At 59.0% G+C, this 24,050-nt stretch overlaps 1 protein-coding gene across 1 annotated transcript in view; it reads right to left on the bottom strand.

The window, feature by feature from the left end:
* Positions 1–21,201, bottom strand: part of SKI (SKI proto-oncogene) — a 53,001-nt gene extending 31,800 nt beyond the window's left edge. Inside the window, exon 1 of the mRNA XM_055419379.2 lies at positions 20,187–21,201. Coding sequence (XP_055275354.1) covers positions 20,187–21,155 — 969 coding nt within the window. The 5' untranslated portion in view covers positions 21,156–21,201. The remainder of the gene's footprint in view (positions 1–20,186) is intronic.
* Positions 21,202–24,050: the final 2,849 nt, after the last annotated feature.

Here is a 24,050-nt window from a genome sequence, read left to right as displayed (position 1 = left end):
TTCCACGGTTTGAAACAACCCCCACAGGTCAGTGACATGTGTACATGAGTAGCACAGGCCGCCATTTCTTCTGAGGTCGATCCCAAACACGTCCTTTTCTGTCCCAAAAAGATTCACAAAAATGCCGTCGCCATGCATTCATTTCTTTGTCCAGATCAGAACCAGCATGTACTCCCTGCAAAGGACAAACTGTCTTTTTAGCTTTTTTTTTTGGCTTTTCAGGGTGTGCATTCTTACTCCAGCTGCTCCAGGCTCCCACAAAAGCAGCCACAGGCCAAGTGGACGCCAAGGGCGAGGTGCAAGTTGATACAGTTTTATCTACACAGACGGTGGGGGCTGGCCTCAGCCCAGGGCTTCTTCCGGCGGGGGCCCAGCGGCAGCCTCACCTGGGAACTTGTTAGAAATGAAAAGACTCAGCACCCACCCCAGACCCAGGAATCTGAAACTCTGGGGTGGAACCCACAGGCTCATCATTGAAGAATTCTGAAGCTCAAGCTTTAGAACCTCTGCCCTAGAAAACCAGCAAGACTGAGGGACTGATCCAGAGCCAAGAATTAGCACGTTACAGCTGCATAGCACGGTCCACAGAGGAGAGCCGAGGTCTGGGGCAGTCTGCGATAAAACACGTGTGCTGACTTAGAATAACCATGGGAGAAAATGTCAAAAAAAGAGAAACGAAAACGAGATTCGTCCTGACAAACCTCTATTACTAAACAGCTCCTGCTGGTTCTTTTCGCTTCTTGACAAAGAGTTTTCAACCCATTTTTAAAAAGCAGTTCTAAAATTGTCCTGGTTCACATTCTCCCTTGACTGCACTCTGCTCAGCAGGATCTGGAACTTAGTCATCCTTCAGGGATGATTAAGTCTTAGAATAAGGGGTCTGAGTCATTTGTCCAAACATCAGTCAAGACCACACTCAGCCAGAGACGCTGAGTGTGAGACCTTCAATGGCAGTGAACCCTGTGTGGACACGCGCGCACACACGTGCACACACATGCACACACATACTAGCAAGAAATAAAAAACACTTTGAGAAAATAAAATTTGGTTATTTGAAGGTTACTTCTGGTTAAGATCACAAATAACTGGCAACAAGGCATCCTCCTTTTTAAAGCAGCTCTTTATGCCCTTCCTTCCTGAATGCTTAAAATGCCAAAACCTTCTACAAATTCAGAGAAACACATCAAGATAGAATAATTAAAATGCTAACGAAAGAAAATCCGTTTCAAGATGGAAGAACAAAGATACTTCAACCCTGCTCTCCTCTCAGAAACTGCCAAAGCCCCCGCTCTCCAGCAAAGGCGCGCGTGTGGGGGCGGGAGGGGGCTGGGCGGGCAGCACAGAGAAGGACCAGGCACAGGATGCAGGCGCCAGTGACCACGGAAGGACACTTCTCAAGAACATCATCAGGGGCTCATCTGCAAGCGTGCCCGAGAAACAGTTCAGTGGACTCCAAGCGTCCGGCCCTGCCCCGCCCTGCTGCCCACTACGCTTCCCCATGATAAAACCATATGGTCGAGAACCACCATCGAGGGAAAAGCAGGCCCTGAAAGCTGACTTCAGAGGAAACCACAGCCAGTACCCCTGGGACTAGGAGACAAGCCATGGAAGAGAACAGGTGAGCACTTTCACAGAAGAAACAACAACAAAAGAAGTATTACAAACGAACACCACAGGACTTCCCTGGCAGTCCAGGGCTTAAGAATCCGCCCGCCGACGCAGGGGACACAGGCTCGATCCCTAATCCGGCGATATCCCACATGCTATGAAGCCGCTAAGCCCAGGAGCCACAACGAACCTGGGCTCTGCGGTGAGAACTCTCACCATGAGAAGCCCTCGCAGAGCAACGAGAGAGCAGCCACTGTTTACTGCAACTGGAAAGCCCCTGAACAGCAATGAAGACCCAGCATAGCAAAAAATAGATTTAAAATATGAAACTTAAAAATAAAATAAAAATGAACATGACAATAAACTGGAGGAAATCTCCAGAAAGTGACACCAAGAGACAGAGAGGCTGACGTCCAGCCAGAAGGCTCTCCAGGTCACCATAGAGCAGAGGACCAACAGCTGGGACGTGCCACCAGGCACCCCAAAAGGGACAGGCACCCGCACCAGGCCTGCACAGCCACCTGTTGGATGCTGGGCTCAGAAGGAAGAGGCAGGGCACACACCAGGTCCAGCACCTCGGCCTCCGAGAGGGGACAGCACCACACAGGGGAGCAGGAAACAGTGACTGACCAATGCAAGACACGACAGACAGACAGGAAGTGATGTCAGGAATGTGGAAAACAGAGCAGACAGGAAGTGAGGCCAGAACGCAGGACCTAGAGCAGATAGGTCAGAACCAAGGGACCTGCCAGGATGGAGGACGCAGAGCAGACAAGAAGGGAGGTCAGAACACGAAGCCTAGAGCAGACAGGAAGTGAGGTCAGAACTTGTCCACCAGCTCAGGATAAACAGTCCCACAGTCACAGTGATCAGCACGAGAGGTCGATTTGTCCAGACCTGAGACACACAAGCTCGGGCGGGCCTGGAGCTGATTGAGAAACATGGAGTCTAGAGGATAAGCTGTGAACCACAGGAAGCCCCTGCCCAATGCCAAGTGGGCAAGACAGGACGGGGACACTAAGTGTGCGCCTTCTGCCCTTCAGCTGTAAGAGGACCCCTGTGTAATGATAAAAACAAGTATCAAACCCTCAAACCCCAGACAGATGAAGAAATGATGTCCGTGTGCCTGGGGAGTGGGGGTACAAGCCTACACCTCCTACCACTTGACAAAGCAGGCCTTACCGGGCAGCATAGGGCTAAAGGTCCCACCTGTGCCCCACAGGGGGACAGGGCATCTGGAGGAAGAAGAGCCGCATTGGCCGTGCCCACCCAGGACATCACGATCCCACCTGCAAAGGCTGAGTTACAGCCAGATTCGGCTGGCCTAGACCTTGAGGACATCAGAAGCAAACAGAAGGTCCTAACTCTGCTCCCGACCAGAGGCCATGGTGACAAGTAGGCGCACACACAAGGGCTGTCTGACAGCCAGAGGATGCACGTCAGCATGTCCAGACTGAGCACCAAGTAAACCAAAATGGACAGCAGCCGACAAGGATCCTGACCTTTCAGTCTGGCCATTCCTGGGAGGCAGCTCCACTGCAGGGTGACTCAAGGGACAGAGAAACAAGACAGACAGCAGTGGTCCTTGCAAAGGGTTCTTGCACTCTGGTGTTTCCCTGATGGGCAGGAGAGCCTGGGTCAGCCCTTCCATCAGTGCCAAAACTTGAAACAAGTCCATCACGGCTGGATAGTGCTTCATCTAAGGGTAGAGGGGTCGGCAAGAGGCTGGCTATCACTCCAAGCAGGTGCACCTCGTAGAATGACAGCCCAGTCAACATGGCGGGCCTTCCCAACTCCACAGAATCAGCATCTAGAGATGGATGAGAAGCTCCCACATGTCTCAGAAAGTCTCGGAGACACAGAGAAGTTCCCCTGGACCCACCAAGGAACATGCCTGGGGTGCCTGAAAGACCGTAGCACAGTTTAGGACAGCTCCTGGCCACAGACGCTCAGACCTGCAGGACTGCAGCCCAAAGGCTGCTCACACGACCCTCGACCTCCCCTGTTACTATCGGGGTCCCCCAGGGCCCAGGGAGGTCTGGTACCTCCAGCCCTTCTCTTGACTGCAGGTGTGGGGGGCAGAGGGAATCCTGTGAGCACAGTCCACAGTCCCCTCCCGTGGCAAGGGCTAGGCGGCACCGCCAAGGTGGCAGGCATGCTGGGTGTGTATGGGGCCTGGGATGGCTCCCTATCAGAGCAGGCCTCGCAGGGGATGAGTAGGGCAGGTGTGAGGCGTCCAGAAGGCACCACCACCCTGCAGCAGTTCCCGGGGTCCACTTCAGCCCACGACAGAAAGAGGCCACGAGCGCCACGCCTGGCCAAAGCCTTGGCTGAAGAGTTGCCCCCAGCCCTCTGTACCCCTCACGCCACCGGGCAGCTGTGCGGCTTCTTCCCACTCATGCTGGGCTTCCCAGGGCCACATATCCTCCAGTTTCTGAATGAAGGTCCCTCAGTTCCACATGAGCCACACAAAACCTGACGCCCAGGCAAGGTGGGGGCAAGGCCCTCAACTAATGGCTCTGGGGCCTCAGGCAACAGAAGACACCACAGGGAGGCCCTGCTCTGCCCGTTGCTCACACACGCCGCCGCCCCCACCCCCATGGGCCCTGCAAGCAGCGGGCAGGCCAGGCCTGCACATGGCACCCAGGTGGAAGCACAGCCAGGGCCAGCTCCTCCTCATCCCCAAGGGGCCTAACTCAGCCTCCGCCTCACTCCCAGGCACTTACTAACAAATGCATGATCCCATGGACAGAAGAGCCTGGTGGGTTACAGCCCATGGGGTCAGAGTCACATGGGGTCACAACTGAGCAACTAAGTACGCACACACGCATGCTGGGAACAAGTCCTCGGGAATAAGAGCAATGCCCCTGGTGGAGGCGGCAGCCTTGGTTACCAGGCACGTGTGCAGGAAGGTTTGAGAGAATTCGGCTTCACGTGCTGTCTCCTCGAAGGGCCCGTCTACAGACAGACCCACACACACAGTGTCCCTCTCCCCTCCCTGGAGGCCTGGACACAGGGATACACACAGGGTACATCAAAAACAAGCACACATGCCGCTTTGGGAGCCTCGTCGGGGAGGACCTGAGGCCCCCAGCCCCACGACGCCCATGCTCATTGACCGTGAAGAGGGGTGAGTGGTGCTGGCGGGGTGCTTGGCTGCAGATCGGGATGGATGAGGCTGTGACCCAAGATGCACAGTACCCCACAGACTGGCCAAAGCAACTTTAATCAAACCAGATCCTAAATATTCATTCCAATCAGGTCATCCTTATGTTCCTGTGAGGCTCAATATTTAGAACCTTCTGCCAATAGCGAGAACCACAGGTACTCCTGGCAGAGCCTGGCACTGGCCCAACACTGGCCTCACCAAGGAACCAGCCTCAAGCCGGGAGGCTATGGGGACGCGGGCTTGGTCCTCTCCAGAGGGCCATGGACTTTGTGGGAAGACTGGAGGGCAAGGTGGCTGTGGCCCAGTGTGTCTTCAAGGTCCTTCTTCCTGAATGCCTGTCCTTGCATTCAGGCTCTCACATCACTCTGTGGTCAGCAGCTGATAAAGACAGAGCTCTCAGCAGGTACAGAGCACTGGAGCCTTCAAGGACTCCACCCACGCTCCCTGGGAGGCTGTGTCCCCAGCACAGGGCGCAGAACTTGGGGTCACCTTCCCAGTCACAGAGGCCTTGGGCCACCTGTTGGGATCGTGATCCCCAACACCCCCCCCATGACCCAGAGGACCTTCAGACCATCAGGTCTCACCAAGAGCAGGACCTCATCCCAGAACAGTGACTACTGCTCTCAAAACACTGGCATTCAAAGCTCTGGTTTTCCCAGTAGTGATGTATGCATGTGAGAGCTGGACCATAAAAGAAAGCTAAGTGCCAAGAATTGATGCTTTCATATTGTGGTGCTTGGGATGACTGAGAGTCTCACAAGCAGCAAGGAGATCAAACCAGTCAACCCTAAAGGAAATCAACCCTGAATATTCATTGGAAGGACTCATGTTGAAGCTTCAATACTTTGGTCACTTGATGTGAAGAGCTGACTCATTGAAAAAGACCCCGATGTTGGGAAAGACTGAAGGCAGAAGGAGAAGGGGTGACAGAGGATGAGCTGGTTAGATGGCATTACTGACTCAATGGACAAGAGTCTGAGCAAACTCCAGGAGATAGTGAAAGGCAAGGAAGCCTGGCATGCTGCAGCCCTTGGAGTCACAAAAAGTCGGACACAACTTAGTGACTGAACAAAATCTTTCTTATTAGGGCAGCTAAATTGAATCAACCCTTATTATTTTTTTTTTAACTTTACAGAGCTTTGAGAGATTTGAGGTAGAATAAAGATTCGTTTTTTAAATGAGAAAAGGGACAGTTTTCAATCCTTTCCATTCCACCTTAACTGAAGTAACCGGCATCGGGAGGGCGTGCAGCCCACCAGGCGCCCTCCCCTCCTGACCCCGTGTCATACGGGAACCTGGGAGCATCCCAGGCAGGAAGAGCGTGAGTGACCCCAGGGCAGGGCATATCCAGGGCAGAGTGAGCAGAGGCACAGACGTAGTCTCTGGGCTCAGAGTGAAATGGCAACAGATGCAGCCCTGTGGGAGGCCCAGGACAGAAATCAGGGGGAAGTGGCTCGGGTCTCATCCATGACCAAGATGCAGAAAATGGCCCAACTTTCACGGGCAGCAAGACCCTCTACTGTCAGCAGTCACCAACTGCTGCCCCACCGTGACCCAACCCTGAGACTGGAGCCCACCCACCCCCAGGGGCTCCTGCTGGGGGGCAGGTGTGACCACATCAAGGGGCTGCATCTATGTCTAAACCCCCAGTGACCAGCTGCCTTACAGTCAGGAGGGGATGGGCTACACACTGCAGGGAGGTGTGGGGGCATTGGGCAGGGGTCGGGGTCAGAGAAAAGCCACTGGGAGAGACTGAGTCCCTAGCAGGAGGCCCAAAGAGGATGACTGAGGCATCAAATAATGGCAGCAATGACCGCAACACTGTCTGGGGCTAATCTGGTGACACCAACCAGCCGGAGGAGGAGGGAGGGGAGGAGGAAGGGGGAGGGGAGGAGGGAGGAGGAAGGAGGGGGGAGGGGAGGAGGGAGAGGAGCAGCAGGCAGCAGGTCAGGCAGCATCCTGGAGGGACAGCCAACCCACCAGGAGAAAGTTCACGGGGAACGGACACCGCCAGGGTCTAAAGTCTGCCCACAGATTATTTATTAACCACAGAGAGAAGAAGCAGACTCACCCACGAGTGTGAGTAAAGCTGCCGTCCCTGAGGGGAGGTGGGCTCCAGGCCTGCCACCAACACCAGCCAGGGCACACCAGGCATGTGCCCACAAGACAGCCCCTCGCCCTTGAGACGCCGTGTCAGGCAGGACCACAGGTGGGGGGATCCCAACGGTCAGGCTCAGACAGAGAGGCCGGATCACAGGGCCCATCCTAGTGGGTCCTGGGCAGAAGCAAACTGCTGTGGGAGGGCTGAGTGGACGAGCATGACGGTGCTGCAGCCAAGTCCCCACGGTCACACACCAAGGACCACAGCGTTGGACACTCCCCCTCCAATGCAGCAAGACGATGGCAGTGAACCCTGGGGAACCTGCCTCAAAGCTTCACTGAAGGTTTGAAAATTTCTTATAATAAAAAAGCCCCAGGGACTTCCCTGGTGATCCAGTGGGTAAGACTCTGTGCTCCCAGTGCAGAGGACCCGGGTTCAATCCCTTGTCAGGGATCAATCCCGCACACCACAGTTAAAAGATCTTGTGTGCCACAACAGAGACCCAGCGCAGCCAAACACACAACAAATAAAAAATAAAAAGTCCTGAGCCAAAGAGAGGCGGCAGATTCACCAACAGGTGGCTGTCTGCTCCTCTGTCTGTAGAGGCGTGGAAGCCACCCCCTGGCGTAAGGACACAAGAACATGTGCCAAGAAGGGACAGCGGTGCTCTGGGGATGCCCAGCTTGGGCAGGGCAATGACATCTTGCAACATGTAAGCCACACTGAGTGGTTTTTCTAAATCGGACCGAAAAGCATCAGAAATGGAACAATAGCATAAAAAACCTCTCAAAATTCCAAATTTCCTGAACAGTAACAAACCCTAGTCTGAAAAACAGATCTCTGATTCTGTTCAACTCTCTGCAAGGGTGATGCATAATCCAGCATGTGAGGACCTGTAGCGACAAAGAGCAGGCGAATGGGACCCTCGCCTTGCCAACCCCCAGTCAAGACCCTGGACCCTGGCTGCTGCCCCAGGGCTCCTCCTTCCCAAGGCTCTGCCCCAGGAGCAGGATGGGAATGAGCAAGCCTCCCTAAGAGGTTTCTCAACACACTGCCTTGTTTCTGCTTTCCAGAGAACCTCCTCTTTCTGGGTAAGAACAGCTCTGGGATCAGTGCTGCTCCATTGAGACCAAGGCTGTGGATGAGGCGCTGACCACTGCTGGCCGTTTACCCAAGTCTCCTTGTGAAGAGTTACCCCCAGTCTTCCCATCTTCCCATCTGAAAACCCGAACCACCTGCCCCGCTCAAACAGGATGTGGGTCCTCCCTCCGTCCAGAGGGCCACCTGGAGGCTGCATCTGACAGAGAAGGGACTCCCTCAGCCTGTCACCAAGCACCACGCTGCAGTGGACACCTGGGTCCGCACACACACGCCTGGCTGCATACAGAGCCCAGGGGACCCAGGACGGGCAGCACCCAGCATTCCAACAGGACCCCACACAGGGGCCAAACGCACCAGCACCCACCTCATCTGGGACCCAGTGTGGAACTCAGCTGAGACCCTGCAAGTCCATCAGGGCAGCCAGCATGGGGCACACTGACCACACAATGCACAGGCCCCAGGCTACCCAGAGCTACTGTTGGCACAGGGAGCCTGGCCACCCGGCATACTGTGTGCTCCGCTCAGAGCACCTGCTGGCGCCCATTCGCTGGCCGGCTTGGCTGCAAGGAGGCCACTGTGCCAGCCTGTGTATGCCCACACGTGGGCCCGGCCAGGCCCCTGGGATGGCCTGCCCGGCCCGCTGCCTCATAATAAATGCCCCAGCTTAGGAAGAGAGAGAGAGGGCCAGGCACAGTGCTGGGTCTTCGTAATGACCAATGAGAGGAGGCACTCCACTCCCCCACCCACTTTACAGAGGGGGACACCAGGGCCCAGGGAACTGATGAAGCCTCTAATACAAGTGAGAAGTTGGCCAAGCCAGGATCTGGACCCAGGAATCAAGTGGGCTATATCTGTTTTTTGTTTTTGTTTTTTTTTTTAAAAAAAAGGCCAATGTGTTTCTTTTTTCTTTTTGCCACAATGTGTGTCTTGAAGCATCTTAGTTCACCTGACCAGGGATCAAACCCATGCCCTCGGCTGTGAAAAGGCTACATCCTGTCCACTGGACCGCCAGGGAATTCCCAGCAATCAAGTTTAAGGATCCCTGCCCCTAACGATTAAGCAATGCTGCCTCTCCAGACTTCTAGAAACTTGGACTTCATCAGAAATACCAGAAAATTATACTTCCTAATATCTGCGCAGAAAAAATGGGGTAAGAAAGAGGTTAAAATTAGATCCAAAGACAGCGCTTTCTGCTCACTGTGGGCAGCAGGTGGGGCAGGTGGGGCAGGGGGGGCCCTCCCACCCCAAGCGGTTTCCAACTCCTCTTTCTTTCTTCAACCAGAGCACAAAGAGCCACCCTCACTGAGGTCCCTGCAGGCCCTGCCCAGGTTCCCACCACCAGGCCTTCCTTTTGAATCCAACCAGTGGCGTCACCCCCACCCAGCAGGCAGACCTGGCAGTATTTGCAAAACAAAAATCGAGGACCCTCCTTTCAAGAGCTACGCGGCAGGGCGCCCTCACACCCCAGACTCTCATCAATATTCAACAGCTGAGACAAAGTGGACAAAGAAGCAGAGGGTCACTCCTCCCGGTCCCTGGCCTTCGGGTCCACGCCCACTTCTGCTCCGGCAAGAGGCCAAGATGGGGGCGTCTGGAAACCAAACATCTGGGTTGGTTCAGAGGCCACTCAACTGCTCAGGCAATGCAGCCCCGGGGCTGGGATGTGGGCAGTGCGGGCACAGCCCACCCTAGCCAGAGCCACCAGTCAGGGCCCGAAGCAGCCTGGTCTGCCTGGACAACCCGTGTCTCCCAGGCCACCTGTCACTGTGGCCTCCTGAAACCAATGGAGACAAACTAGTGGAAATCATGGTTGGAAGCTGGGCTGGACCCAAAGCCCCTGAGAGGGGAGCACACACCAGTCATTCAGGAAACTATGTCCAAGGCGCAGGGAGAACGCCACGTGGCTGGTGGTCCTGGGCGTGGGCTCCTGGCCATCCTGGAACCAGAGGGAGAGCTCACATCCAGCCAGCAGGCTCTCCTGCCCAGAGCTGCCCTCAAGCTATCCAGGATACAGGTGGGTGGATGTCCCCCTGCTCTGGGCCCAACACGCAACCCTCGTGTGGTGACAAGATTAAAAGGCAGAAGCATGACTTCTGGTCTCTGTGTGGGGAAAAGCATGAGAAGACCACCGCTTCCTCTCTGAAGTACGTTCTCAAGGAACAGGGGCAGGACACAGACTCCAAAGAGGACAGTCTCACGTCAGGCTCACCGGCTACCCCTCAGAGGCCAGCGTACTCACACAGCCAACAAGCCCATGACAAGATGCTCAACATCACTGATCATTAGGAGACACTAATCAACAGCGAGACAGCCTCATACTCCTCAGGACAAATACTGTCAAAACCCAGAAACCATTGCTGGTGAGGACATGGGCACCTGGGACGCGGGGGCACCACTGCCGAGGAAGCCAGTACAGAGGTTCCTCAAGGAGCAGACACAGAACTAGCGTGTGACCCGGCAATTCCACCTGTGAAGATGTACCCAGCAGAACTGAGAGCAGGGACTTGCCCCATGCACAGCAACCGAAACACAGAAGCAACCCAGGTGCCGGTCGTCAGATGACAGACAAACGGAATGTGGCCCATCCATACAACAGAATAGGATCCAGCCATAAACAGGGAGGAGGTCCTGACACTGACACCTGCTCCAATGTGGACTGACCTTAGGACGTGATGCGGAGTGAAACAAACCAGACGTAAGAGGAGGCATCCTATGTGATCCCACATCTGAGGTCCCTGGAGGAGTTAAGAGTCAGAGACACAAAGTAGGAGTGTGGGGCCTGGGGGAGGGGGTGGGGAGGAGCTTCAGTTTGGGAAGAGGAGAAAGTCCTGGAGATGGTGGAGATGGCTGCCCAACAATGATAATGTGCCCAACGCCACTGAGCTGTGCACTTAAAAAAAGGAGGATGGTTTTTATGGTGTCATTTTACCACAATAAATAACAACACACAAAAGGAAAATTACAGGAAAAAAATACTAAAAATAATAAAATGGCCTACTCCTTCAGGAAAAAATGAATCAATGAGATACTCCCCTTTAACAAGGCTATTCTGAATGACAGTGACGAAGGCTGTGAGGATGGAGGAAGGTAGGCAGTACCTGATGCTGTTAAGAGGGAGAATCCTGGCAACAAAATCAAGAATCCATGAAGACGACCTGCCTCTCTGGGTCAGAGCCTCCCAAGGGAATACCCAGAGACGTACAGGCACCCTGTGTGTGTGCAACCAAATGGGACAAACGGAAGCGCGACCAACAAGGTTGGGAGCTCGCTTTGAGCCGCCAAGTCTCCTACGAGAGCCTCAGCTCAAGTCCCGGGCATCAGAGATGTGCTTGCAGTGACCACTGACCTGAGGCCCCTCGGGACACAGGCCCCGCCCTCCCTGCAGAAAACAACTGAGCGTGACCTCTGACCCAGACACACATGCACACGCCTGCAGCAAGGATGCACCACAGTCCCATCCGTGGGTACCCGCACTGGAGGCCCGACGCCCATCACACAACAGGGAGCAGCCCCAGCTACGAGGTGGAGGTGAGGGCCACAGCTGCGCTGGACACAGGTTCAGATACAGGGACGTTCAGGATGGTGGAGTGGGGGGGGGGGGCTTGAAGCTGGTGGCAGGTGTACATGACCCTCTGCGCTGCTGCACTGAGGCTCCCGGGAGGTGTCCACATTAAGACACTCTCTGAAGCCTCTCGCATAGTAGCAAGAACACAGCCTGGTCCCTGGATGTGAAAGACATTCCAGGACCCGCAACACCACAGGCTGTTCACCAAAGTGCTCCATGGCTGCCCACAGGCACAGCCGTGCACAAGACACACGTGCACACAGGGGCATGGAGGAGGGAGGCCTGAAGAGCCACATCTGAGAAGTGGGGTCTGACACAGGCTGGGGACCCGCAGCCCTTCAGACACTGCTGTCAACTTTGCCAGGCACGCTAACAGCCCCAAGGTAACGATCTTCCACGATTCCGTGTCTGTTAGACGGATACTGAGACACTCACGTGTGAAACGATGCCTGGGGTCTGCTTCAGCAAGAAGGCGTTAGAGGAAATGAGTGAGGTGAAAGCAGTGTGGAACCAGGAATGTGTCTGCATGAACCACGTCCCTCCTCGCGGCACCTGAATCTGCCCTCACACCACCACCCACTGTAAGTCCACACACAGGCTGGCCCTTTGGGCGCTGGGTGCTCACCGTCGGGCAGGAAGCTGCCCTGGGATCACCCTTTGGGCTCACTCCGCTCACCCCTCACAACTTAAGCAAGCAAAGGCAGAGGCCCAGGTGGCTCTCCCTCGATCCCCTCAAAAGGCCTGCACCGCACCCTTCCCCCACTCACAGCCGCCTGCCCTGCAGGGTCCCAGCCAGAGCCTCTGTCACATGGACAGAAATCGCAAGGTAGCTCAAGAGAACATTCAAACCCTAACTGCGCATGTGGAACACCTGGAGCGCAGATAATAAAACCTGGGAGGAGCACTAAAAACCACGGAAGACCCCGGATGACCTGAGAGCACCTCAACAGCAACAGGAAAATTAAAGCAGACCTTCCCCAAAGGGGAGGAGAGTCCAACACAAATCCGAATCCAACAAACAGAGCACATGTCTCCTCTCCCGCAGTAGAAACTGGACACCAGGCTGGGTGGGTCACATCGTCAGAACTGGGGGGGAGGGGGTGCGCGGCAGCAGGAGGGGGGTCTCCTTCCTGGAGATGGGGAAGGAGCAAGGTTGGGAATTTGAGAATTCCAGGTCCTCGGCAGCGAGGGACCAGGACTCTCAGGGTGGGACTTTGGGACTGGGCCGCACGGTGCACATAGGCCACTCACGGTGCTGGGCGGGGGCTGCAGCTCAGTCCTCTGCGGTCCCACCTGTCTGTACACTGCCGGGCCCCAGCTCCACTGCAGGCGGCCGGACCCCAGCTGGGAGGAGGGGCTCCGGATCCACCACCCAGGAGCCCAGGACCCCTCGGCCACCCACACCCGGGCCACTCAGAACACAGTTTAACTATCGGAGCCACATGGAGCCAGCCCAGGGCCTACCTTGTTTTCACAGTTTAAGGAGCTCTGTAAATGCAGACAAGACCCACTAGGGTCAGGCAAGCTGGGCGACACTTATTACATACAAGGATGTTAAAAAAAAATCACAGTTTTGATAGTTCTGCAAAAAAAAACTTAGCAAATTTACAACAAAACTGTCAAGTAATTAAGGCTAGGCACTTCACACATGAACTTAAACTGCTAATTAAAATCCCCTCGCTTAATTGACTACATTTGCATATCATTCAACATGGGAGTATAATTTTTTTAATGGTTTGGGCAACGTGGTTCTAATACCAGGAAGTGGGAGGCGGCAGGTGGGGGGAGCCAGCAGCCTCTGCATGTCCAGCCTGCCCTCCATGGACGTGCAGAGGCTGCACCCCAGGGACTACACCAGGCCCCGGGTCCCCACCCCAGGTGGAGGTAGAGGCAAGGCCAGCCTTGACCTGGTGGGGGAGCTGGGCAGGAGCTTCCAGAACCACCCGTGGACACATGCACCTGCCCTCCTCCCAGGGCAGCACCGCAGCCCCCGCCGCACGCCCCACCTCCTCCAGGGACTCACATAATACCTGAGACACACTCACCCCACTGCGGGCGACAGTCAGACCCAGACAACCACGGTGGCTGGGCTGGGAGGCGCAGGGGAGGCCAGTCAGGCCCCACGCTCTCTGTGAAGACCCTGCAGCTCTCTGTCCATGGCCAGACCCATGGTCCCTGTAAGAAGCCCCACGCAGGGCGAGGGAGTCCCCAGGACCAAGGGCCCCTCTTGTTGCAACAAAGGGCAGCAAAAGGAGACCATCAGGCAAACAGGACGCATCCACAGGGCGGGCGGGAGGAACCACCAGCACCACTGGAGACCACAGTGACCCCAGTCAGCGAGCAGGCCAGGCGTGGAAGGCAGCTCACGCAGACTGGAGGGCTGCAGCACAGCGTGTGGAAGCTGCACCCACCCACCAGGCCCGAACCACAAACCAGTGCCCCGGGGCCATGAGAGAGCCAAGGTGGCAGACGTGCAGAGAAAGCTGGCCACACACAGGCCCAGTCACAGCCCCCACCACCCTCCAGCCCAGCAGGGCCGCCAGGCTCCCCAGGGCCCTCTTGGCTGTCGCTGGCGAGCGCCACGGATGGAGGGGCTCTGGTGTTGTGGGTTGCGTACTGCACACAAACCTGAACCCTCAGCCCTCCCGGAACGCTATGTGGCCCAGGAGATGCACGAGGTGAGAACAGGGTGCAGAGAAGGCCCAGGTTCCAGCCAGGTCCTCGGACACCAATCACACCACCTGGCTCCTGTGAGGACGTAGCCAACAGCTCCTGGGGCAGAGGGAGGTGTGCGCAGGCACACACGGGAACCCAGTGGGTGACCCCCAACATGCAGGTGACCCCGACCTGCAGTCCCAAAGCCCAGCCCTGTTCCTCACTGCCAGCCCTGTCCCATGGGTTCAGACCCTCCCCATCACCTCCACTCGGCAATACCCCTCAAGGAGGTCTCACAGGTGACCAGGGCCCTCAGACCCCCTCCGCTCCAACCACCCTCAATCCTGCCAACCCTCAGGCCCAGTGGCTCCAGCTTCCTTCCCCCACAGCCACAAAGCCCCCTCACCACCCATCACCACGTTTTCTGTGACAGGCAGCATGGTAGCCCCCAAGAAGCCTGTTTTCAACAAGAGACATTCCTTTCAGAGTAGCCAACCAACATCTAAGCAGGAGCCACGTCGGGGCCTGTCCAGGTGGAGCCCTCTCTGAACCCCCAGCAGCCCTGAGCCGGGGCCCCACAAGACAGCTCCATGCACTCCAGGGAAAGCGCCCGCTCCTTCCTTTTCTAGCCAGTGAGCGCTGAACTGCCAATAAACCTTGACATTAGTGATTTCATGTCTCCATGAGTCATTCGACAAGTATTTATTCTGGGCCCGGAACTGGGGGCCCACACGAAGCCAACAACACAACCACAAACACACAACCCCCAGGTCGGCCGCAAAAAGGTCTCCCCGGAGAGCCCAAACCGCGGGGCAGGCCCGACCGCTGCGGGCTGCGTGGCCACAGAGCCACGCCGAGACTTCCTGAATTATTATCTGTAGCTGCAAAATCAAGAAGTCACAGAGTTCTTTGAGTCTTTCTAAGTGAAAAAAGTAAAATCAGAGGAGACTCAAACGCTGTACACCCGATAGCACCCCGGCTGCTCCCGGGCCACTCAAACGCTGTACACCCGATAGCACCCCGGCTGCTCCTCCGCCCGTCCTGGGACCCTACAGGGACCGAGCCATGCTGGCCAACTATGGACACACAGCCTGAGTCCCCACCCACCCCACTCCACTCACATGGACACACAGAGATCAGTCACAGCTCTAACCCGACACCAACAGGAACCCGCCTCAGACCCCACTGCGACACCTTCACACTCCCAGAAATGACTTCCCATCCCTTCTTGGGGCTCTGACAGGACCCCACCCGTGACCTCGGGGCCCAGCCTCCCCCGAACACGCCCCATCCCCCTGTGATGGGCAGCCAGAGGGAAGGAAAGAAGGAAGCAGGCAGGGCCCTGGGAAGAGTGGAGGCTTCTCCCTCTCCCGCAGCTCTCACAGATCTTAAGGAAATAATTCAGCCTCTGTATTTTGACTCAAAACAAAGAAACTTTTTTAAAACATTTCAGTTGAAACTTGCATAATTCTTCCAGTGGAGAAATCCTCCCCAACTTTCGCAATCCTTAGAAAGAGACACATTATTGCTGCTTGTGTAACAGTCTCTGGGCCACAGAGAGTCCGGCCGCCGGCCACGGACACCTCCCGCCAGACGGCCAGGGTGCAGAGCCCGGAAGCACCGCCTCCCCCAGGCCCTCCCGGCGCCCGGCGGTCACCTCCCCAGACTTCCTCATGGGCCTCACTTGGCATCTCAGACAGCCAGTACTCAGACGGGCTGGGAGCAAGGCTGGGAGCCAACGGCTCTACTCTCAAAGCCCTACACTGGTTGAGGGTCCCCAGACAGGCAGCAGGGACAGAGGCAAGGGCCACTCAGGGACCTTGCTGCCCCTGCCAAGCCAACGGCCCCGCCCAGTTCTAAAGAGAAGTGCTGGAAGCCAGCAGGATGCCTGAAGACGGGCTGATGGGCAGACGGCCCCGACCTGGAGGACCACCTCAACGCAGCCCTGCTCACACGCAGATGAGGGCACTCAGCCAGCCCCACACACCCTCCCTCACTCACACTCGGCTGACCAGAGGCTGCTGTTTCCCGTTTGATGAGTCCCGGGCCTTCGCTCTGGGGCCTTCACCAAGGACCAGCCCAACTTGCCGATTCCATCTTCCTGCACGCAGGGCTGGGCCCATCCAGAAGCCTGGCTGCAGAGCATCACCCAACAGCACCCCACCTTCTCAGCAAAGCGTCAGGACAAAGCGTCAGGAGCCAGGAAATCACAATGGGGCCCACAAAAACCTCAAGCAAAGCCAGTGGATGAAGGGACAGCCAAGCCTCTATACCTGTGCCCAGACTGAGGGCATCTGTGAGCCTAGCCCCACGATTAAGAGGAGGTGCTAGGAGAGGCAGGCTGAACAGAGTCCCTTCCAGCCCAATGGACGTTCTTGACACCATCTCTCCCACAGTCACTTGAGCTTGACCATACAACACGTGCCCCCTTAGCGGAATCCCTATGACCTATCTCCCTCACCAAAGCCTCAGCCGCTGCCCAGCAGGGACTGTGAGAGTCCACACTCCTCCACGCCTATGGCCTGGCCGTCCTCAGGTGATGGGGGAAACCACTCCACTGCTGCGAGTTCACAGAGACTCCACTCTGGACGCTCACACAGCACAGGGACCCTCAGTCCATGAGCCCCTGCCAGGCAGGCAATTCTGTGGAAACACTCCTGCAGGGGCTCAGCACTGAAGGACGAGGCCCCATGAGCAAACAGCATCCCCAGTCTCCAGCCTGGGAAGCAGGACCTTCGGAAGGTGAGCAGTTCCCAACGTTCTGTTTCTCAACCACGCAGGGGCCAGCCCAGTTCCAGCCCCAGGGGGGCAGCGCAACCCCGCCACCCACCTGGCCCATGAGCAGCCATCTCTCAAAACGAGGGACACAAAGCAATGCCCCTTCCATGACCGACAGATTCAGCTTAGTCCAAGGGCCATCAGATGAAGGATGGAGTCGACCAGGCAGAAGACAAGGGAAGGGGGCGTGGGGATGCTGAGACTCCCACCTGACTGCTACACTGTCCAGCAGCGACCAGACACATCCTTGCCTACCTACAACATTCATCACCCAGACACGCCCCCAACACACCGCCAACAACTGCTACGCATACTGGCCCCGTTTCAACACGCAGAAACTGAGGTGCATGCTTGCTCAGTCAGGCAGCCAGGGAGGGGCAGAGCGAGGACACAGGAGCAGCCCCAAGGGGCTCCATGGTCAGACTCGCCCAGTGCAGGGCACTAGGGCCCGGCAGCCCTGACAGTGGCTGGATGACCGGAGGCACGTCCTGAGGGCCCCAGTGTGAGGGGCATCACTGAGGAGCACCCCCCGGGCCAGCATGCGCAGACACAGCACCTTCAAGGGTTTCCAGGCTCAGGCTAGAGCCCTGTCCCCATGCTGGGGTGACCACAGGAACTGCCACCCTGCTGTGCTCAGGCTGTAGGCACAGCAGGGCAGGTGAAGACAACTGGGCCCCAGGAGGCCCCCTTGCGGCCCCCGGAGTGCTGGCGGCAAGAGAGCCAGGTGACCCCCGCAGCCCTCAGTGTCTGGGACGAACATCAGCTCACTTCATCTCATCGGAACCTGAGGCCCTCACAAAGAACAGTTCCAGCACATTCTCTGTTGCTTTTTGTCCTGGGCCTCAGGAGATCAAAAATATTAAAATGAACTACAGAAAGAAGCAGAGAAATCAAAACGTACCCCATGAATAATCCGTCAGGAGGAGGTGGAGCAAAGAGAGGCCTGCAGCCTGGGGAGGGGGTCTTCCCCAGCAGCTTTTTCCAGAACTCCCCACGAGCTCCCCACCCTGATGCTGAAATACCCTTCCCACTCTTGCGGTGGGGTGTCCCTGGTGCACAGACAGACTGTGCTGGGGAGACCTGAAAAGAACCACACACCCCAAGACTCCCAAGTGCACAGTCACAGAGCCAAAGCCATGGGCAAAGGCCAGAGAACAGGACAGCTGAACTGGGGGCAACAGGAGAGCACAGGAGCCAGCATGGACAGTGGCACAGCCGAGGCCTGGAGGGGGGCACATGGGACCACCGGCCCAGACTCCACTGTGACAACACGTGGTACTGAGACACAGCCTGGAGACCCCAACCTCTCAGGATGATCACATCACCATCAGCATCTCCGGGGGTACTTTCTGAACCAATGAGGGCTCTAAGCAGCGCTGGGCACAAGAGGAAAGGGTGACGCTGACCATCTGGGGAATCACCAGACACCAAAGCTGGCTGTGGCCCCCTCTCTGAGGCCGGGGCTCAGGGGGCCGTCTTGCCCACTCACCTGGCAGTGCCTGGGCCCAAAAGCTGAGGCCAGGCCTTCCCTGAGCCTACGGACACTCATGTCCAGAACAGCAGAGCCTTCTGCAAGGGAGCCAAGGCCCGGGCCTGCAGCTGCCACAGCCGACCCCAGGAAGACAACCACAAACACACATGACCCAGATTCGGACACAAACACAGACACACCCTGCAGACAAGACCGTCTCCTGTCCACTCTGCATTAAGTGACCGGCCACAGCCTTTCAACCACGGGCTTATCCAAGCAGCCAGAACCCACCACAATCCTGCACACGGGGTGCCCTCGGGCCACGATGGTTGTCGAGAACACAGGCACCCCAAACAGAGAGGCCCCCAGTTCACTGGGATCACCCCTCATGCCACACATGGCCAACTCCCAGGCTGAAACGAGGGGCCAGATCAGCCTGCTGGGACCTGCCACCGGCACCCTCCCCCACCCACAATGCCCACTCAGACTGTCCCTCGCGCCCAATTCCAGCCCTGGTCTGCAGACAGCTGCCACCTGGGCGCCAGCCGAGCCGAGGGCAGGAATACCAGCACATCCACGAGCACACACGGGCCTCCCGAGCGCAGGCGACAGGGCTGGCTTCCCCTCCCCTCCTCCGCTCCCGGAGACTCTGACACTCCGCTGGAGGGGCGCCCAGAGAAAACCGGGCGGGAACATCTATTCACAGATTCGGAAAAAAAAGTTTGATGCAATAGCTGAATTAATTAGGCCTCCCAAGAATAGCAGAGCCAATGCAGCATTCTGTGTGTGCAATTTAATAAGCCTGGATACTCAAAAGAAAAGTTACAAATACTTGGGGAGGGGGAAGGTGCCATGCAAAGCTGGTGTGGACCCCAGTGAGGGGTCAGGAGCTGCCAGGCTGGATCACACGGATCCACCATCTGGCGAACAAACAACAGACCCCAGGCCGGCGGCCCTACCCACCTCACCCTTTGCGTCTCAGAGGAAAGGACAGAAGAAAACGTGCACGTCCAAAACAAACCGCAGGCCAGTGGCTCCCCTGACACTCAGAGCCTCAGTCGCCCGCTGACCAGTCCCTGAGCCCGGTGCCAAGTGGCCCTCGCCCCCACACAGGGGACTCAGACTCACTCTCTGGCAGGCCAGGCACACACACAGAGCTGGAGTCGCCGAGTCTCGGCCCCTGGCCACCACAGCCCAGACACCTGGCTTCGCTTTGGAGTCTGTCTCCCAAGACTTCAAGGCACAAACAGGCCCTGCCCAGCCAAGTTCCGCCTGCTGGGGACACGGGCAGGCGCCCCTCTGTGTGCCAGCCTGGGAGTGGGAAGGCCAGGGCGGTTCCCTGCCCCCCACTCAGCCTGGACACCCCCCTTGGTCCCCAGGAAGGCCTGGCCTGGAGGCTCCAGACTGGAACCGGCCAGGATCAAACTTCCCGGGACTAAGGGCAAAAGAGGCCTGCCCCTCCCAACCCAGTTGGGCAACCTCAGGAGGGCTTCACCCTCCAAGGCCTGCCCCACAGGCTCCCAACCAGGCAAGAAGCTAGTCCTAGGAGCCAAACCAAAGAACCTTCCTCTCGATTTAAAGCAGTCTATGGGGATGCCAACACCACCCCCGAGTTTCTACAAAACAAAACCTAGCCCTGAAACATGTTGGAGAGGCTGAGCCCCCGACCCAGGAGGGCACTCCGCCCTCTCCAGGCCCCGCTCCCACTCCCCAGGCACGGCTGCCACGGGACACTCACCCGAGGCACCCGCCGCTTGTACTTGTTGCCATAGTCAAACTTCTCCTTGACGTCGTCCAGACAGCGGCCGAGACGCGCCTGCTCCTCCTTGCCCGTGTAGTCCTGACTGAGCAGGATGTAGGCCCGCCAGTTGGCCGAGTCGAAGCCCCAGTGGCAGGTCCGGTTTTCCAGGGCCTTGTGCGAGTGCACCACGAACTTGTGCGGCGGGTACATGAGGCGGCAGTCGAGGCACTGGATGCAGGCGGCACTAGGGCTGCTGTAGAGCTCGGGCACCAGCAGCCCCTTGCACTTGCCGAAGCACTCGTGGTACACACGCACGCTGCGCTCGCTGAGCTCCAGGCCCAGCGCCAGGCTGGCCGCCAGCTCCTTCTTGCAGGGCGGCGGGTAGGCGCCGCCGTACAGCAGCGCGTTGCACAGGCGCTCGGCGTCCGTCTTGGTGATGAGCCCGCACGAGGGCGCCGAGAAGGGCAGGATGCCCATGACTTTGAGGATCTCCAGCTGGTCGGCCGTGCAGCGCGAGCAGTAGATGTGAAGCTCGTCGCACACCGAGTTGATCTGTTGCAGCGAGAAGTCGCGCAGCACGGAGTTGAGGATCTGCGGCAGACACAGCCGCTTCTCGCCGCCCACCACGAAGCACGAGATGGTCTCTCCCTCCAGCACGGTCTCGCAGCGCTCAGTGGAGCGGTCGGACGGCATGAAGAAGGGCCCGGGTAGCACGGGCGGCGGCGGCTGGATGGCGGGCAGGTGCAGCACCGGCGGGGGTTCGGCGGCCGCGGGCACCGGCGCCGGCACCGCGGCCGCGCCCGCCTCCTTGGCGCTCTCCTTCTTGTAGGCCTCCTGCGCCCAGCGCGCCGAGAAGGCGGCCGGGCCGCCCAGCGAGCTCATGGAGCTGAGGTGGAACTGCTCCAGCGTCTTCTGCAGCCCCGGGTGCGGTTGGAAGCCGCCGCGGCCGCCCGCCGCCGCCTCCATGGTGCGCTCCGGCTCCCCAGGCCGCTCCCGCTCCCGCGTGCCCGGGCCCCCGCGGCCCCCGCCGCCGCCCCGCGCGCCCCGGCGGCGCCCCCGGCCCCGGCCCCGGCCGCCCCCCGCCGTCGGCTCCCGGCCGATCACGGCCGCTGCCTCGGCCTCGCCCGGGGGCCCGAAGGGGAAGGCGGGCGGGGCGAAGGGGTCCCGCCGCTGGAGCCCGCCGCCGCCGCCCGGGCCCGGCGCCACATCCACGCGCCCCGCGCCGCGCCCGCCGCCGCCCGGGCCCCCCGCGCGCCCCCCGCGCGCCCCCCGGGCCCTAGGCGCGGGGCATGCCCCAGCGCGCGCCGCCAACGCCAACGCCAACGCTCGCGGGCCCGGGGCTCGCGGGGGGCGCGCGGGCAGGTGCCGGCGCCGCGAGGCGCGAATCGCCGCGGCGGCCGAGGCCGAGGGCCCCGGGAGGAGCGGGGGCGCGGGCGCGGGGCCCGCCGGGCCGTCCTCGCGCGGCGCGCCGCCGCCGCCCCGCTCCTCCCACCGCGCGGCGCCCGCCCGGCTCGTCCCGGCGGCGCTGGCCGGCCGCGTTGCGCCCGCCGCCGGCCTCCCGGCCCGGCCCGCACCCACCCCGCCGCCCGCGCCCGGCTCCGCGGCCTGCCCACCCGCCCGCCCGCCCGCGCGCGCGGCTTCCGGGGCGGCGGAGCGCCTGTGGGGCGGCCTCAGACCGCGGCGGCGGCGGCGGCGCGGGGCTCGGCGCACATCCTCCCGGCGGCTCGCTCCAGCTCGGACTGAGCGGCCGGCGCTGAGCTCACGCCGCCGCCCCGCCCCGCGTCCCGCCCCGCCCCGCGCCGCCGCCCCGCCCCGAGCGTCGTCTGGGGCCGCGCGTCGGCCTCAGCCGAGCGCCAGCCAGGAATGCGCCCGCCCGCCCCCTCCGCCCCGGCCAGGCTCTTCCAGGAACGCGCGCTCCCCCCGCCCGCGCTCGGCGCTCCGCCTCACTCGGCCGCGTTCGGGCCCGCCCTCCGGCTCGGGACTCGGATCCGCTCGGCTGATCTCGGGCGTGACCGCCCGCGACTCGGCCTCGATCGGCTACGCTCGGCCCCGCCCGTCCGGGACTCAGCCCTGTTCGGCTCCGTTCGGGCCCGCCCGCCGGAAGGCCGCTCGGCGGCGGCGGTGGCTGCGCCCTCGGCCCCCCATCCGGTGGAGGCCGCTTCCTGCGCGGCTGCGAAGGCGCCCGTCCAGCCGCCGTGTCGCCGCCAGAGCCCAGAAACCCACACAGGGCCCCCCACCACAACCGCAAACCAGTCGAGGGGCGGGCGGATGGGGCCGGCGCATCCTCGTACCGCACGCCTCCCAGCCCAGCCCCTGGAGTCCCCACGCACGTGACAGGGACGCCAGGCAATACGACCCAAGTCCCACGCCGGACTGGGACACCGAGCCAGACGATGTGGGTTACTGCAGGATGGCAACACCCTAGAGACCCCACACCGGAGACAGACACCGTGTAGACTGTTCTGGGAGTCCCCCCGAGCGATGCAGGCGCAACACAGCAACCCCCAAAGGATGACTGGCCGCAGGGCCGACCACCCCACGACCCTGCACGATGGTCCCCCACACAGCCACTTTGTGCGCCCACCACTAGTTCCAGGTCAGGGCTTTTGCGTCCAGGTTACCGTGAGGCCCAGGCTCCTCAGAAACCTGGCTCCTGCCTGCGTGCCCCTAGCACACTGACCCGACCCTTACCGGACAGCCCCAGGTCCAAAGAGCCATTTATACATCTGCAGGGCACCCAGTTCAGGGCCAGTGTGAGACCACACTGTCCATCCTTCTGCACCCTGGCTCTATCACGAGGGACGGACAGACCAAAAAGCACTGGGTGGGACAAGACAAGGGCCTGGGGTTGGACAGGCTGACCGGGTGGCCCCCAGAGGAAACACTGTCTAGCAGAGTCCTGGGGGCTGGGGACTTGAGATCTAGAAGACAATTCTGGTTGTGCTCAACTCAAGGGCAGAGGGACAGTCCAGCCCAGCTAGGCGGTGGCGTCTTTTCTTCCACAGGACCAGGGCACCCAAGCTGGCCCAGACACTGGAGGACACATGGGGGGCCCACAGTGTTGGGCAGAGGCGAGAGGGCCCACCCACTTCAGTCTGTGTGACCAGCTTGGCCCTTACTGCTCCTGACTCCCCATTGGAGACTGAAGCTGGCCCCAAACCAGCACTCCTGCCCCGGGGAGCTGACTGGGTGTCTCTGCAGCCATGGACAGGTGTCTAGAGAGGCAGCAAGAATGGGCAGAGACCCCACACCTGTATGGCTGCAGAATCTCATGGTGGGACCTTGCGGTTCAGGGTCCATTGCTCCACATCTAAAGAACTGACAGCTCCCTGCCATGGGCATGAACCCTCTCCACCCACATGTCCACTCAACACCAGGTTTTCCTATGGCTGCCAACACAGGAAAACTAGGAAAGGGGTCCATACAAAACAAGAAAAGATATCTTTGCTTTCGCTGACTCCGTAGTGCTAGAGAAGATTCTTGAGTGTCCCTTAGACTGCAAGGAAATCAAACCAGTCATCCTAAAGGAAATCAACCCTGAATATTCATTGGAAGGACTGAAGCTGAAGATCCAATACTTTGGCCACATGATGCGAAGAACTGACTCACTGGAAAAGACCCTGATGCTGGGAAAGATTGAAGGGAGGAGAAGGGAGCAACGGAGGAGGAGACGGTTGGCTGTCAGCACCGGCTCAGTGGACATGAGTTTGAGCAAACTGGGAGATGGTGAAGGAGGACTGGAAAGCCTGGCATGCTGCTGTCCATGGGGTCGCAGAGTCAGACGTGACTTCACAAGTAAACAACATCCGGACCAAAAATTTTCTGTTGCACCTGAGTCTGTTCCTTCTACATGGCTTTGAC

The sequence above is a fragment of the Moschus berezovskii genome, chromosome 17 (genome assembly GCF_049115385.1).
Source record: "Moschus berezovskii isolate FMDL1 chromosome 17, NW_MosBer_1.0, whole genome shotgun sequence".
Taxonomy (NCBI): Eukaryota; Metazoa; Chordata; class Mammalia; order Artiodactyla; family Moschidae; genus Moschus; species Moschus berezovskii.
Note: the sequence above shows the minus strand (reverse complement) of the source record. Positions and strands in the feature narration are given on the sequence as shown.